The sequence below is a fragment of the Staurois parvus genome, unplaced genomic scaffold, assembly GCF_062004578.1.
Source record: "Staurois parvus isolate SC_StPar_1 unplaced genomic scaffold, SC_StPar_1.0 ptg000184l, whole genome shotgun sequence".
Classification (NCBI taxonomy): Eukaryota; Metazoa; Chordata; class Amphibia; order Anura; family Ranidae; genus Staurois; species Staurois parvus.
In genome coordinates, this window is record NW_028317980.1 from 6,161,431 (window position 1) to 6,179,726 (window position 18,296).

Consider the following 18,296-nt stretch of genomic DNA (forward strand, 5'->3'; position numbering starts at 1 on the left):
GGCTTATCCTCTCTGATCATGTGACTCACCTTGAACGGGTTCCATGGGAGAATGGTAAAATGTCAGTGCCGAGATTGTATACCAGGATAAAAAAAAAATCTTAAAATGCAAGTCCAGCTAAAAGTGGAGAAGGATTAGAACCCCCATCAACCTCCGTTAAAAGAGTTTTCCCCTTACTTACGGTCACAGCGGCCATGCTTTCACCAGACAGGAAGTAAGGGAAAATCTATAATAGGGACACATACATTAGCAGAAATGTTAGCTTTTCTCTATGTAGCACCACCCCATGAATTGCTGAGTTGCACAGTCAAACAACATGCATTTTGTTCAGACCTTGCACACTGGAGACAAACAGTGTCCTTGAGCTTTTTTTTGTTTTGTTTTATTAAGGGGTATTGAACTTGGATGGGGTTGAGGGCTGTAAGAGATGCCCAAGGGAACTACAACTTGAGGACAACTCCTAGCAACTATGTACAGTTGCAAGAAAAAGTATGTGAACCCCTTGGGATTACGTGGAGTTTTGCATGAATTGGGCATAAAATGTGCTCTGAACGTCATCTAAGTCACAACAATAGAAGAACACAGTCTGCTGAACATAATACTACACAAACATTAGATGTTGCCATGGTTTAATTGCACATAACATGTAAACATTCACAGTGCAGGGAGGAAAAAGTATGTGAACCCCTAGCTTAATGACTTCTCCCAGAGCTAATTGGAGCCAGGAGTGAGCCAACCTTGACTCCAATCAGTGTGATGATATTGGATGTGTTGCTGACAGCTGTCCTGCCCTTAAAAAACACACACCTGTTTTGGGTTTACTGGTTTCAAGAAGCACTGTCTGATGTGAACCATGCATGCAGAAAAGAGCTCTCAGAAGACCTACGATCAAGAATTGTTGACTTGCATGAAGCTGGAAAGGGTTACAAAAGTATCTCCAAAAGCCTTGATGTTCATGTGTCCACGGTAAGACAGACTGTCTACAAATGGAGAAAGTTTAGCACTGTTGCTACTCTCCCTAGGCGTGGTCGTCCTGTAAAAATGACTGCAAGAGCACAGCGCAGAATGCTGCATGAGGTAAAGAAGAATCCCAGAGTGTCAGCTAAAGACCTACAGAAATCTCTGGCACATGCTAACATTTTTGTTGACACATCTACAATAAGGAAAACATTAAACAAGAATGGAGTACATGGGAGGACACCACGGAGGAAGCCATTGCTGTCCAAAAAGAATATTGCAGCACGTTTGATGTTTACAAAAGAGCACCTGGATGTTCCACAGCACTACTGGCAAAATATACTGTGGACTGATGAAACCAAGATTGAGTTGTTTGGGAAAAACAAACACTAGGAAACAAAGGCACAGCACACCAACATCAAAACCTCATCCTCACTGTAAAACATGGCGGAAGGAGCATCATGGTTTTGGGCTGCTTTGCTGCCTCAGGGCCTGGACGGATTGTTGTCATTGATGGGAAAATGAATTCCAGAGTATATCAAGACATTTTGCAGGAAAACGTACGACCATCTGTCCGCCAACTGAAGCTCCGCACAGGATGGGTGATGCAACAGGACAATGACCCAAAGCATACAAGTCATTCAAAAAAACAATGGCTGCAACAGCACAGAATACGCCTTCTGGAGTGGCCCAGTCAGAGTCCTGACCTCAACCCGATTGAAATGCTGTGGCATGACCTTAAGAGAGCGATTCACACCAGACATCCCAAGAATATTGCTACACTGAAACGGTTTTGTGAAGAGGAGTGGTCCAAAATTACTCCAGATCGTTGTGCAGGTCTGATCTGCAACTACAGGAAACGTTTGGTTGAGGTTATTGCTGCCAAAGGAGGGTCAACCAGTTATTAAGTGCAAAGGTTCACATACATTTTCCTCCCTGCACTGTGAATGTTTACATGTTATGTGCAATTAAACCATGGCAACATCTAATGTTTGTGTAGTATTATGTTCAGCAGACTGTGTTCTTCTATTGTTGTGACTTAGATGACGTTCAGAGCACATTTTATGCCCAATTCATGCAAAACTCCACGTAATCCCAAGGGGTTCACATACTTTTTCTTGCAACTGTACATGTCCACAGTCAAAGATTCTTTTCTTGGAGAGCTCTCCATCCCTCCTGGTGTACCACCGCAGACCCCAGATAAATTCTCCTCTTCACCCAGCTGCCTGTGGGAATCCCTGAGCAAGGGGGGCCAAGAAACTGCCACTTTTAAATCAACAGTCCCAGATGGGGGGTAGTCAGGTTTCTCAGGGGACCGGTGAGGCTGAGAGATCCTCCCTTCTAGCTTCTGCCTGCAGGTAGTCCTCTCTCCCGGGCCCTCTCCCAGGCACCACACTCCAGCCTTCTGTCCATCTTCCACCCAACACTACTCGTTCTGCTGAGCAAGCTCAGTCATACTTAAAGGCTGCCCTGGCCCCATGCCAAGCCTCCTGCTTGGGCATTGGCCAGAGACCCTGAGTATGCAGATCAGCCCCTTCTCACCACTGCCTTCTAGAAACTTTTGAAGCTTCAAGAGCAGGGGGAGGTATCAGGGAACGGATCTGCAGAGTCCTCAACCTAAAAATGACCTGGCTGACTCATCCCAGGCTGACTCATCCCAGGCTACTACTCAGTCTCTGACTGAAAACCTATCTAGCTCTACATCTACTAAAAAAAAAGGAATTTCCCCAAACATTCTGCGATAACTAATCATTTTCTTCATACCGCATCAGGTGTAGTCTGCTGCTGGAAGAATGTCTGAATATCCAAACAAGTATTTCTCATGATGGGCTTATCATTAAGTGATTCTTCCGTGTCCGCTTCTCCTGGATATAATACTAGGAAAGATAAAAAGTCAGTGAAAAGTGATATATTTTGTCATTGTATATATTTAAAGCCGTATTAAACCCAAAAACAAAAATGTATTATATTGCAACTTACCCGTTCTTAGATATGGCAGTTTTATTGGTTTCCTTTTTTAGGCGTTCTTTCATCTATTTACATCTAGTGATCTAACCATGAAGGTCTGCTGTTTTTCAGAAGCTCAAGCTCTCCAGCTGAATGTATCAGTTTACATGAATGAGACAATCCTTTTACCACTGGCAGGGATGATTAAAATGATCAGGTTTTATATATTCATGTAAAACCTTTATTCCGAAAGGTAAAAAAAACTTTTTCTGTAACTGGTTACAAAGTGTGAGCTGTAGTTTGGCTTCAATTTGTTATTGTATTCAAATCTGCTAATACATTTAACACTCCCCTCCTCCCCAGACTGGCAATGCTCCTATCCTCTGTGCCTCCTGTGTTTATTCCTCCACAGTTGTGTTTCTCATTGGGCAGATCACCAGAGAAAAAAAGCTAAAGAAAAGAAAACTGATCCAGCCAACACATCTAAGGATTGGTAAGCTGCAATATATTACATTTTTAGTTTTGGGTCTAATATTGCTTTAAATTTTAATTACAGGTTCTGTATACGTGAGTTTTTTGGTGAAAATTGTGTAATTAAAAAAAAACATGAAAAATTAAAATTGTGTAGTAAAAAAACTATGAAACATTAAAAAGAGACATATGCCATACAAAGCCGTCCACCATACTGCCCCGAACTACATCACTGACCTAATATCCAAGTACCGCCCACTCAGTACACTCTGCTCCTCACAAGACCTCCTTCTCTCTAGTTCCCTGGTCTCCTCCTCCAATGCCCGCCTCCAGGACTTCTCCAGGGTGTCACCCATCCTTTGGAACTCCCTGCCCCAACCCATCAGATTATCACCTACTCTCCTCTCCTTTAGGTGCACCCTGAAAACCCATCTCTTCAGGGAAGCCTACCCCACCCCCTGCTAACTTGCCGACCTCCTCCACTCTTCCTACCACTCCATCCCCCACAGCTATCTCCTCCTGTGCCACCATCCCCTCACTCCTAGATTGTAAGCTCCAAAGAGCAGGGCCCTCAATCCCCTCATGTTTTGCATTGTATTGGTATTGTTCTGTCACATGTTCTGTCCCCCTTTGTAATGTACAGCGCTGAGCGAACTATTGGTGCTTTATAAATACTGTATAATAATAATATAATAATAATATGCAAGTGTAAATAGATACCCAACTCAAAATTGCAAGCAGCTGAGAAATTGCAACAAACTTCAGTATCTAATATTGTTCGTAGGTGACGCATTAAAATCCTTTACAGGTTATCAGTGTAGAGGTCATCTTGAATAATGGCCCTAGAATCATCGCTCTGATGATCCTGGCAATACCTTCCATATGTGGTGCAAACGCTATTTATGTATGTATGCGTTCAGGACCTGTGAGCACATTTGAATTTGTGTGTATGCAGAGGGGTAGTTTTCAATGTTTAACATTTTTTTTTTAATTCAACTTTATTTCTTTTTACACTTTTTCTTTTTATTAACCTCTTCACGCCGGCCGCACACAAATGTGTGGCCTCCCGGCGTCTGGGCCTAGACGCAGAGTGGCCGCACATTTGTGTGCAATTAAGAAAAACATATGTTCTGAGAGCGCGCGCCCTGCGTGCTCCCAGCACACATGTCCAGTACTCAAGGAAAGATCTCGATCTTCTCTTTCGATCAGGACCTTTCCCAATCATGTCACCACCGTGATTCGCCATCGGCGGTAACATGACCCTAAAACTCCGCCCCATCTCCCGGCTTCTGAAACCCTTAAAGGGCTGGGAGGCGCCGGCGCCAAGGGGTTACACAAGCCATCTCTGTGATAGTTTTAGGCAGTGACAGGTACACTTTATGGAGACATCAAGGGTTGCAACGTCTCCCCTGCTGTCAGGCACCGCCCGGCGGAATCTTTAGTGATCCACAGAACGGGATTCCCCAGGACGCGGAGTCTAAGTCCCAGTCTGCCTTTTCACCAGAGCCCCTGATGGTGGGGATGGACTTGGTGCGAGACAAACCAGGTCGCGACCCGAGTGCACCCAACTGTGGTAGAGGGGTCCCGCCAAGGGTACGTGCCGGGGGTGTGAGCCTGCTGTGAAGAGGCTGACAAGTCCAGGTCCCGAGCGGGATGGATGGATGACAGTCAGGAGTGAGCGTAGTCAGACTAGCTAGGTCGGTAACGGTGGAGGCGGGTAGGTACCAAACAGTAGACAGAGAGCAGGTGGGTCACGAGCCAAGGATCAGCAACAGGAGGTCCTGTTATAGTAATATAACAACAGGCAGGAGAGTAGTCAGGGACGAGCCGGGGGTCAGAGCAGGAGAAGGTCAACACAAATCAGGACAAGCAGGATCGGCAACAGGAACACACTTCAGAACACGGGTACAGGAACTAGACCTTGCGGCAACCTAGTCACCGTCTGGCCAGTTTAAATAGTGCGCCCTGCACCATCAATGGTGCAATTGCCGACGCCGACACCCAGGTCCTAGTGCCTGCACATTAGTGCACCTAGACCTGTGCCCTGCTGCGAGGCCTGCAGTCCCTGACACCTGCCCTCCAAAGCACAGATCATATTTGATCAGCTGCTTCCCTTGCTGCAACAGCCAGGGCATGACAGCTCTGAAACCAGAAGTGACAAAATACAAAATACGTGTCACTTCTGGCTTCACTTGTTACAGAGGAGATGGGGGAACGGATGTTCCTCCATCTCCTCTTTGTGAAGGGATCCCAGCCATTTAACATAGTTTTGAGAACCATCGTGGTTGGTGGCGAGGGGGGTTTGTGCCTCATTACTATAAAAGTGATGTAAAGCCGACCAGATCACTTTTACAGAGAATTGCAAGCTGTATAAAACAATATCAAGAACATCCAGTTGCAGCCATGATACTTTAGTGACCACTTGCTGGATATACTGTATATATCCACTTAAAGACCCACTTTTTATTTACATGTAAAAAAACAGTATTTTTTGCTAGCAAATTGTAAAAATAGATAGAACCCCTAAACACTTATATATATATATATATATATATATATATATATATATATATATGTATCTCTTACCAGAGGTCCTAGAGAATAAAATAGTGGGTTTTGCAATGTTTTATGTCACATGGTATTTGTGCAGCAGTTTTTTTAACATAATTTTTTGGCCAAAAATACACTTTCATGAATTTTTATGCACACAAACACAATATAATACCGGATGTTTGGGTGTTACGCCAAGTAATTAGATACCAAACATGCCACAATTTAAAATTGTGCATGCTTGTGGAATTGTGTCAAACTACGGTATTTAAAAATCTCCATAGGCGACGCTTTATAAGCCCTTACAGGTTACCAGTTTAGAGCTACAGAGGTCTGGTGCTACAATTATTGCTCTTGCTGAAGCTTGCAGCAATACCTCACATGTGTGGTTCCATTTACATATGCGTATGGGAGCAATGTGTGCTTTGTCCTTTGCGTGTGAGCAACTGGTCACTTTAAAAAAAAAAACATTTTATTATTATTATTTATTTGTTTGGTTTTTACACTCTTTTTTTCTTTAATCACTTTTATTGATGTCACATGGTATGTGAACGTCACTTATGACAGCCATAGGCAGTGACAGGTCCTCTTTATGGAGAGATCTATTAGACCCCCGACATCTCCTCTGCCCTAAAAGCATCTGATCACACCAACGTCAGTTAGATCAAATGCTTTCAAGATTTAAAAATGGCACGTTTACTTCTGGGGAAACCAGAAGGGACAATAGTACTCTTCGTATCTGGTTTCCAGTATCAGAGTTCATTGGAGACCTTCCGGTCCTCCATGGGCTCTATGATAAGTCAACCGTCTCCTACGGCCTGTAAAAGCAACCCAACGGCTAATTAGCTGCCCAGATGACTTTTACAAAATAGCCAATCACCTCCAGGAAAAAACAATACCGGGATGATGCCTGCAGCTGCAGGTATCATCCCGGTATATCACTTGAAAGCCATAACGTATATGTATTAATTTCAAGTTACTCATACATTGACACCCTGATGACATCAATTGGATGACGAAATGCGTCAGTGGAGCTTCGGCGTGTAACGTCATCAGTTTTTTGGAGGAATAGCGGCCATTTTCTTGGTTGGAAACTCAATTCAAATGCTGGTAACCATCCAAAACAATGTACAAGTAACTTGAAATTAAACAGGGTGATTTTATTACTTAAATACTACACTATGACTGGCCTTTTTCTTTTATCCTGTATCTAAATATTGGATGAGAGTATTCTTTTTAGATCCGACTTCAGATCTTTAAAGGGGAAGATTGATATCCACCTGGATGAGGATTGCTGGTTCCATGATTTACATGTTCGTCTCCCATTTGAGTTGCCTATATTGACCGGTGTGTTTCGGTCAGAATGTCTGGTAAGAGGCTGAACCATTCGGGTGTCTTGTTGATGGTGGATCGTGGGAATATTTTTTGGGACTTTATGTTTTATTGGACTATATGTTTTTTTTTTATTAGCGCTGAATTTTTATATTTGTTTATTATTATATTTATTGCCTAATGTGTTTCTATGTTATTTTTTAAGATTAGTTGATTTACCCAAGCGCAGGTTATTTGTTTTTGTTTTCATAACGTATATGTAATGTATATGTGGGCAGCACAGTGGCTAAATGGTTAGCACTTCCGCCTGGCAGTACTAGGGTCGTTGGTTCAAATCCCAGCCACGGCACCTGGAGTTTGCATGTTCTCCCTGTGCCTGCGTGGGTTTCCTCCGGGTACTCCGGTTTCCTCCCACACTTCAAAGACATGCTAGTAGATTAATTTGCTCCTGTCTAAATTGGCTCTTGTATATGAATGTGAGTTAGGGACCTTAAATTGTACACCCCTTGAGGGTTAGGGACTAATGTGAATGTACAATATATATGTAAAGTGCTGCGTAAATTGACGGCACTATAGAAGCACCTGAAATAAATAAATAAAATAAAAAAATACACAATGTGCTCTTCAAGTGGATATATACTGTATGAATGGCAGTCAGCAAGTAGTTAAAGTAGATCTAAATCTGAAGCTTTTATTATAAGAATATTTGTGATTCTGACATGAAGGTTTTTGTTCAGTTACTTCCTGTTATGGGGTGACAACTATCTTCTAAATGTGCTCCTGAGTTGTCACTGGTGGAGACAAGTGGCTGTGCTGGCACGTAATGCACAGACATGGTCAGGCATCATCAGGAACCCGTCAACTTGGAAAATCAATTTATCAGAAAAAGTGGCATATGACAATTTTCCTGCAAAGCGCTAAAACAAGAGACAGCCGGCAGTGCATACTAATAGAGAATTTCATCTGGAACGTATCGGCAAAATGAAGAAATCAGAAATGCTGCACATCAAATTCCGTCCGGCAGCTGCCTGGGAAAGTGGCGGGGCTATTTTTGAAGTTGAAAATAAACATGTTTGCGATTAGCGCCAGTCACGGCCACAAGAGCGGAGCAATCAGTCTGTGTTTACCGGGATGATGTGTCAGACAGGGAACATCGCAGCTCTAAATTTAGCCGGTGTGACAATAAATGAAAGTGTGTAATCTGCAGCCTTCACTCTGACTGGTAATGTTTAATCAAGCATCTTCTTCACATGCAAAATGTCCCTGACAGCACTAATCAGGAGGAGGGATGTGCCAACGGGAAGACAGACCAAGGTATGGATGCATCAACGCTGAGGATGATTTGTATTGGAAACGTCCATCATCAAACCACAGTAGACTGCAACTGGTCTGCAACATATAACTAGAATCGTACCATACATGTCACAATGTCATTGTACAATCCCCTTTATTTATTTATTTCAGGTACTTATATAGCGCCATCAATTTACACAGCACTTTACATATATATTGTACATTCACATCAGTCCCTAACCCTCAAGGGGTGTACAATCTAAAGTCCCTAACTCACATTCATATATACACATACTAGGGCCAATTTTTTAGACAGGATCCAATTAACCTACCAGGTAGGTCTTTCGAGTGTGAGAGGAAACCAGAGTACCCGGAGGAAACCCACGCAGGCACAGGGAGAACATGCAAACTCCAGGCATGAGGTGCCGTGGTTGTGATTCGAACCAACGACCCTAGTACTGCCAGGGGGAAGTGCTAACCATTTAGCCACTGTGCTGCCCTTTACCCTAGGTTCACATCTGTGCGGGTGGTGCCACTGCGGATCCGCATGAAAATCCTGCACAGAGAAATGCGGACCTGCAGGTGGGTGCCATTCGTTCTAATGGCACGCCGCCCGCACTGGATATATATCATACATTCACATCAGTCCCTAACCCTCAAGGGGTGTACAATCTAAGGTCCCTAACTTACATTCATACATACACATACTAGGGACCATTTTTTAGACAGGATCCAATTAACCTACCAGGTAGGTCTTTTAAGTGTGAGAGGAAACCAGAGTACCCGGAGGAAACCCACGCAGGCACAGGGAGAACATGCAAACTCCAGGCAGGAGGTGCCGTGGTTGGGATTCGAACCAACGACCCTAGTACTGCCAGGGGGAAGTGCTAACCATTTAGCCACTGTGCTGCCCTTTACCCTAGGTTCACATCTGTGCGGGTGGTGCCACTGCAGATCCGCATGAAAATCCTGCACAGAGAAATGCGGACCCGCGGGTGGGTGTCATTAGTTCTAATGGCACGCCGCCCGCACTGGAAAACGCAACCGTACTGGGAACCGAGGTTCCCGTGCGGGCTGCATTTTCCAAAGAAGTGCAGGGACTTCCTCCTTGCGTGTCACAGGCACGAGAGTCCATTCAAATGAATGGGCTCTCGTGTCCATGCAAAAGGCGGCCCGCACGGCCACATAGATGTGAACCGGGGGTTAGAATGGCTGACTGATTGGATACAAATTGGTATTTTATATAGGTTCTTTCATTACATGGTTTTGGGAGATCTAAAGCTGATTGTACATAGATTGCAGGGTTATATTGTAATGTGCATACTGAGCCTTGGATAAAAGGGGGGCCCTGGGTAAAATGTCATTGTACAATCCCCTTTACCCTAGGTTCACATCTGTGCCGGTGGTGCCGCTGCGGATCCACACGAAAATCCGTGCAGCCACACCACCCGCACAGAAAAATGCGGACATGGTGACGGGTGTCATTAGTTCTAATGGCACGCCGCCCGCACTGGAAAACGCAACCGTACTGGGAACCGAGGTTCCCGCGTGGGCTGCATTTTCCATAGAAGTGCAGGGACTTCTTCCTTGCGTGTCAGGGGCACAGGAGTCCATTCAAATGAATGGGCTCTCGTGCCCGTGCAAAGAGCGGCCCGCACAGCCGCATAGATGTGAACCGGGGGTTAGAATGGCTGACTGATTGGATACAAATTGGTATTTTATATAGGTTCTTTCATTACATGGTTTTGGTAGATCTAAAGCTGATTGTACATAGATTGCAGGGTTATATTGTAATGTGCATACTGAGCCTTAGATAAAAAGGGGGCCCTGGGTAAAATGTCATTGTACAATCCCCTTTACCCTAGGTTCACATCTGTGTGGGTGGTGCTAGTGAGGATCCGCATGAAAATCCGTGCAGCCGTCCAACCCGCACAGAGAAATTCGGACCCGCGCGTGGGTGCCATTAGTTCTAATTGCACGCCGCCCGCACTGGAAAACGCAACCGTACTGGGAACCGAGGTTCCAATGCGGGGTGCGTTTTCCAAAGAAGTGCAAGGACTTCTTCCCTGCGTGTCACGGGGCACGATAGTCCATTCAAATGAATGGGCTCTCGTGCCCGTGCAAAACGCAGCCCGCACGGCCGCATAGATGTGAACCGGGGGTTAGAATGGCTGACTGATTGGATACAAATTGGTATTTTATATAGGTTCTTTCATTACATGGTTTTGGTAGATCTAAAGCTGATTGTACATAGATTGCAGGGTTATACTGTAATGTGCATACTGAGCCTTAGATAAAAGGGGGGCCCTGGGTAAAATGTCATTGTACAATCCCCTTTACCCTAGGTTTACATCTGTGCGGGTGGTGCAACTGCGGATCCGCATGAAAATCCGTGCAGCCGCACCACCTGCACAGAGAAATGCGGACCCACGGGTGGGTGCCATCACTTCTAATGGCACGTCGTCCACACTCGAAAACGCAACCATACTGGGAACCGAGGTTCCTGTGCGGGCTGCATTTTCCAAAGAAGTGTAGGGACTTCTTCCTTGCGTGTCACGGGCACAAGAGTCCATTCAAACGAATGGGCGCTCGTGCCCGTGCAAAATACAGCCCGCCTGGCCGCATAGATGTGAACCGGGAATGGCTGACTGATTGGATACCAGCTGGATACAAATTGGTATTTTATATAGGTTCTTTCATTACATGGTTTTGGTAGATCTAAAGCGGATTGTACATAGATTGCAGGGTTATACTGTAATGTGCATACTGAGCCTTAGATAAATGGGGGCCCTGGGTAAAATTTGAAATGGACTGAATACTGATCACCTTCCAACGTGATCAAGTTCATAAAGTACAAAATACTATACCCCTGTAAGGGAATTCCTGTACGGCGACTGGCGCATAGAAATGAGCAAGGGCGCGTTGCTAATAAAAATGGGCATAGGCTGGCGCATGCGTGCAGGAGCGTGCCCGTGGTTCTTGGCGCCAGACGGACTATTATGTACATGTATGTACGTATGATCTCAGCAGGGATGATAGACTGCAAGTACCTTCAGGGGCAAGCATCACTTGTTTGGATGTGCCATGTAGAATGTGTCATTAATGTCATAATGAGTCAAGTGCCCATGAGATGAATGCAGAAGGAGAGGGGATGCGTCAGCCTCCCATCCTTCTTCATTCCTTTTGCTGCCGATTGTCTCAGGTAACTGCTTGGAACTGAGCACCTATAAAACCGCCATCTCCTTCCAAGCCATGTTATCGGATGGCTGCGGGGCGAGAGGGGGCACCCTGTCCAACCTCATAGCTAAGATTAGGATGCATCTAGCAACATGTCTCCCATGGGGGACAGCACAGCAAAATAAATTGAATGATCGATCTTCTTTAACCCCTGCAGTGCAGGAGGTCCCCACTGCAACAGGAAGGTCCGGAGTAAGAAAAAAGAAGACCTGAACGAAGGGCCGGCATTAAATGGAGTTGGGAGAGGCAAAGTCCCATTAGCATAAGGGGGAGTCAAAAATAGTTAAGGAAGGAGAGGGGGGAGCTACGAGGGGTGGTCTTACAGGGTGTGGCAGGGGGTTTTCAGTCTGAAGAGAGTTTTCACAGGGCAAACTTCCCTCCCACCTGCCCGTTGTTTGATGCAAGGGCGGACTTACCATTCGAGCACACGGGCACTGCCCGAGGGCCCGGGGTCAGTAGGGGGCCCCGTGAAATGCCCCTGGTACCTTTTTTATAGGCATTTTTGAGTGTGGGCAAGGACACAGGGGCCCCATGATCCCCTATTGCCCGGGGGCCCCATGAGTTGTCAGTCCATCCCCTGGTTTGATGGTTTGCCTTGGTGGTGGTTGTGCCATATTGGTGCTGGGGGATGTCCGGTGGGGTGCAAGGTCCTCTTTGGTTAATGTGGGCACGAGAAAAGGCACTTTGTAGGAACCTGTCTGAGGTACAGCTTTCATTTGCTCTGGTGGGGGTATCTGCGATGGTGTCTCAGAGTCGGTGATGTTGCGGTTGGATGCCTAGTTAAGCTGGACGCAAGTATTCATTTTTTTGAGGCCTACTGGGACCTTGAAAGTACATATGTTTATAATGTGTTTTTCTGTTATTTAAAAAATGTTATTTATTGATGGTTGTAATAAAAGGCCGGTTTTGGGCCATTAACTCCATTTTTTGTCAGTGGGGTTACTTAGGTTAAGGATGGGGGGGGTAGATATTGGTTTAGTGGGACTTACAAGCCATCTTTAGTCCCCTGGTCAAGTATTTTTTACCAAAAAACCCCAGTTGGATTTAGATGGCACACGTCCACAAAGTTTAAACAAATGGTGCAGAGTAAAAGTATAGATCTTATATATAAGAGCGATCATGATAACTTCTTTGAAAGGAGACCTCCCTTAACCAGGGATGCAAGTTAGATTACATGTGCCAAATAAACAATCGTCCAGCTGCCAGCTAAATTAATTGGCGCTCGTTCATTATGCAATCTAATTACTAAGAACCAAATAAGTGCAGTTCCTCGTGGCTCTCCTGTATCTCCCTGTGCTGTGAGCTCCTCTGGTCTTTGTGAATATTTGATCCCGACTCATGCTGAGATCTCTGATAGACCGACCTGAATTTTTCCTGCTCATCTCTACCACTCCATACAATTCCATGCTCATAACCTCTGCGGGGCAGCAGCTTGGGGCGAGTGGGCGGCGGGGGGTTTGTATCAGCTGTATCTGCCCCGTGAAGTTGGCTGCTGGTGCTTTTGCAGCACAAGGCCGCGATGATCCTAATTAAGCTGCTAATTACATTCTCAGTGGAGGTGATTAATGAGGAATAGGAATGCAGTGCTTGCTGCCAATGAGAGGGAGATAATTGAGCAAGTATTGACATGTCATGCTAGACACAATCTGCAAATTATTTTTCATGTTCTTGACTTAGATGAACTTAGATGTCTCAGTGACCATGCTTGGGAGATGCAAAACAGGAGCAAAGCAAGGTGTGGACCGTATCTGGTACGGCACCATAAGGACATAGACAGGCAGCATTTTATATAATTTTTTACCATAATGTATCATTAAACGTACCCTTCACCGGAAACACCTGAACTCAATACATGGAGGAGTGTCTAAAAATACATTTTTTTTCCAGTTTGATCCCACGGTGCACAAAAACTAAACATCAAAATTAAGTGCACACATTATAGTGCACTAGAGTGTGTCATATGGTTCCTTCATGAAGTGGAAGGACCCTTCCCTGACCCCCCCAAGGATGTAAGACTTCTGACGGAGGCAAGGACCCTTTCTCCTCGAGATCAGGCTAAGGAGATACTAAGGAGAGACCGCCAAAGCAGGGGAGGAAGGAACCTAATGGCCACACATCTTCCTTCTAGACTTCAGGGTAGGCCCAAAGACCCTCACCCTACCATCCTTTTGGAGTGAAAAAAGACACAAACACAAGTGCAGTGACAAACAATTGGAAAAAAAATAAACAAAAAGTGCCAATGTCTAATACAACGGTCAGGCCTTGAGGTCTGGTATCAAAAATTGCCCCAGTCTCAGCCAAAAAGCCTAGCCTATGGGGCAAGAAACAAAAAAAAAGCATTTGGTGTCACGGCCTAAATTCTATTTTAAACAGTAGCATTCCAAACCCATAATGTTACTTCAGCATCCCCCAGGTTGCCATTCTCAGGGAGCGCTCGACACAACAGGCTCTCTCCCTACCCAGCCCAGGCAAGTTATCACCACAAGTCTAGAGGCACTGGGCCCCTCAGGATCCTCCACACTAGGGGAATACTCAGGACCCCAACCTAACCCAGTGGACGCTTTATTCAGTTTCATTCCCATGAGAGAGATCACTTAAGATCCCATCATACCAGCAGGGATGCCATACAGCCAGCCATTCCAGCCAGAAGGCCACACTGGAGGTGGAGCATCCTACTGGACACTGATATGAACAGACAGTACACTTGATCTTAAAGGTGTTTGTTTTGGCACCTGCACTAAGGCGTGCCTAAATGCCCACCTGCCACTCTACAAAATGTGCGCCCCCTGTTGTACTGTAGTGACTAAAATATAAACATTTAGGGCCAGCTCACACCATGTCAGGATCTGACTTGCACAGGAACGCGCTGCGTCTATCAAACCGCATACGAAATGCACTACATTTGCAGTCTGTAGCGGGTGTCAATAAAAAGTTAACATCACCCCAAATGCAGGTCACAAACGCAGTACACCTGCCCTTACCGGATTGCATGGTACTTTTCTACCATGCAATCCAGTTGCAGTGAGTTTTAAAAACGTGGTGCATGTACTACCTTTGGTGTGGTGCGGTGCAATTTCAGCCCATTGTAAATGAATGAGCTAAAATCGCACCGCACAGAACCGCATGTGAATCGCTCTGGAACTCACAGTGCAATCCTGCGCGATTCAGAGGTGGGCATGGTGTGAACCGACCCTTGGTTTTGATTTTGCGCTAGTAATCCACATTTCAATAGTGCCGCGCTTCTTTAGTTTACACTTGATCTTAGCCACAAGGCTGAGAAGTTTTTGGCCATATACAGTCAGGTCCATAAATATTGGGACATCGACACAATTCTAACATTTTTGGCTCTATACACCACCACATTCAAATCAGGTGAACGGTGTAGGAATTACAACAGTTTGCATATGTGCCTCCCACTTGTTAAGGGACCAAAAGTAATGGGACAGAATAATAATCATAAATCAAACTTTCACTTTTTAATACTTGGTTGCAAATCCTTTGCAGTCAATTACAGCCTGAAGTCTGGAACGCATAGACATCACCAGACGCTGGGTTTCATCCCTGGTGATGCTCTGCCAGGCCTCTACTGCAACTGTCTTCAGTTCCTGCTTGTTCTTGGGGCATTTTCCCTTCAGTTTTGTCTTCAGCAAGTGAAATGCATGCTCAATCGGATTCAGGTCAGGTGATTGACTTGGCCATTGCATAACATTCCACTTCTTTCCCTTAAAAAACTCTTTGGTTGCTTTTGCAGTATGCTTTGGGTCATTGTCCATCTGCACTGTGAAGCGTCCAATGAGTTCTGAAGCATTTGGATGAATATGAGCAAATAATATTGCCCGAAACACTTCAGAATTCATCCGGCTGCTTTTGTCAGCAGTCACATCATCAATAAATACAAGAGAACCAGTTCCATTGGCAGCCATACATGCCCACGCCATGACACTACCACCACCATGCTTCACTGATGAGGTGGTATGCTTAGGATCATGAGCAGTTCCTTTCCTTCTCCATACTCTTCTCTTCCCATCACTCTGGTACAAGTTGATCTTGGTCTCATCTGTCCATAGGATGTTGTTCCAGAACTGTGAAGGCCTTCCTGTTTTTGAGGCTCACCAATGGTTTACATCTTGTGGTGAACCCTCTGTATTCACTCTGGTGAAGTCTTCTCTTGATTGTTGACTTTGACACACATACACCTACCTCCTGGAGAGTGTTCTTGATCTGGCCAACTGCTGTGAAGGGTGTTTTCTTCACTAGGGAAAGAATTCTTAGGTCATCCACCACAGTTGTTTTCCGTGGTCTTCCGGGTATTTTGGTGTTACTGAGCTCACCGGTGCGTTCCTTCTTTTTAAGAATGTTCCAAACAGTTGTTTTGGCCACGCCTAATGTTTTTGCTATCCCTCTGATGGGTTTGTTTTGTTTTTTCAGCCTAATGATGGCTTGCTTCACTGATAGTGACAGCTCTTTGGATCTCATCCTGAGAGTTGACAGCAACAGATTCCAAATGCAAATAGCACACTTGAAATGAATTCTGGACCTTTTATCTGCTCATTGTAATTGGGATAATGAGGGAATAACACACACCTGGCCATGGAACAGCTGAGAAGCCAATTGTCCCATTACTTTTGGTTCCTTAACAAGTGGAAGGCACATATGCAAACTGTTGTAATTCCTACACCGTTCACCTGATTTGGATGTAAATACCCTCAAATTAAAGCTGACAGTCTGCAGTTAAAGCCCATCTTGTTTGTTTCATTTCAAATCCATTGTGGTGGTATATAGAGCCAAAAATGTTAGAATTGTGTTGATGTCCCAATATTTATGGACCTGACTGTAAATTTCATTTGGGTGCAGCGTTGCACGACCACGCAATTGTCAGTTAAAGTAATGCGGCGCCGTATCGCAATAAATGGCCTGGTCAGGAAAGGGGGGTAAATCGTCTGGAGGGCAAGTGGTTAAAGATGCAGCATAATACAACAATAAAAACTTACAGAAATGTGGCCTGGTCTCATCATCAGAGGGAGTGTCCAAGTCAGACATATTGAGGAAATTATCAACCTGGGAAATAAGAAATGAAGTAAATAAATAAAATAAATGACCTCCTAACACATATTATTCTAAGTAAACTAAACTAAAATAATCTGTAAACAACCTTTATGTGACACTAAACCATATCCTTAGTCTTCAAAAATAATCCATACACATCAACTACTTAAAGTGATTATAAAGGCTTAAATTAAAAAAACAAAACAAAAAAAAACCAAACATGTCTATACTTACCCTCTGTCTGCAGTGGTTTTGCACAGAGCAGCCTGGATCCTCCTCTTCTCGGGTCCCCTGTAGGTGCTCCTGGCCCCTCTCACCTGTCGAGTGCCCCCAAAGCATGCAGCTTGCTAAGGGGGCACCCGCTGCTCCATGTGTCCATTCAAACATGGAGCTGCCGCTTGGCCCCGCCCCTCTCTCTTCTCATTGGCTCACTTGCTGTGACTGACAGCCAAAGTCTCCCGCTGCTGTCTCGGTCAATGAAGAGAGGGAGTCCCAGGATTTCCGAGACTCCTCGCTGGATCGAGAGGGGGCTTAGGCGAGCCTTTACAACCACTTTAATGGCCCGTAAAATTTGTTTCATGAAATTATTTCTTACTGTGTTTTTCTGAATCGGTAACATACTCTGTGAGCTCCTGATCCTCTCCTTGTCCCCCTCCCTTCTGTTTGTTTGGAACGAGCGCTGTACTCTGTGTACACTACAAATCCCATAGTCACTCTTGGGAGCAAGGAAGACCAACAGCGAGACAGAGCAACACAGAGGTAAGAACCAATTTGTGGCTGTCAGCAGGATATAGATAAAGAAGTGTGCAAATGTCGGGATCTCCTTTTTTTAATGTAAGACAGTGTCCTGACTTTGAGAAATCGGGTTTAAAACTGCACTGCCCAATTTCTCACAGTCAGGACAGTATTACCTGAAAAAAGGAGATAGCATTGTTGTCGAACATTTATCGAACTAAAAAGAAGTGGGGTTAGCTGACAAAGATGGTATCTCCTTTTTCAGGTAGTACTGTCCTGTAAGAGATTGGGCAGTGCATTTTTAAACCCGATTTCGAACAGTCACTGCTTGCTGGTGCCATCACTAGGGCCTCTTTCACTTAGCAGGTCCGATCAGGTCTCCCTGTCAGTCCATTCACCCAGGCAGGTGTAAACACATCAGCGTTCCAGAACAGGTGTTAAGGGACAACAGCTTCCCTGCGCTGCTCTGCATATAGAGGACACCGCTTCTGTACCATAGACTGCGCCCCTCCCACGTACTGTGCCCTCCTGACACCCTGTACTGTGCTCTATGACCTTCTAAACCCCTGTACTGTGTCCTCCTAACTGCCCTGTCATTTTCCTGCTGACCCCCAACCACTGCCCTGCTCATGAATACATACTGCAGACCTCTTGACACTGCCTTACATACTACAGACCTCCAGATACTGCCTTACATACTGCAGACCTCCAGATACTGCATTACATAC

At 45.1% G+C, this 18,296-nt stretch overlaps 1 protein-coding gene across 2 annotated transcripts in view; it reads right to left on the bottom strand.

The window, feature by feature from the left end:
* IFTAP (intraflagellar transport associated protein) overlaps window positions 1–18,296 on the bottom strand; it is a 68,584-nt gene that overhangs the window by 11,729 nt on the left and 38,559 nt on the right. For both annotated transcript variants that reach the window (XM_089677337.1, XM_089677338.1), the window contains exons 5-6: window positions 16,779–16,845; window positions 2,722–2,834 (exon numbers count right to left, since the gene is read on the bottom strand). In XM_089677337.1, the coding sequence (XP_089533463.1) occupies window positions 2,722–2,834; window positions 16,779–16,845 (180 nt within the window). The remainder of the gene's footprint in view (window positions 1–2,721; window positions 2,835–16,778; window positions 16,846–18,296) is intronic.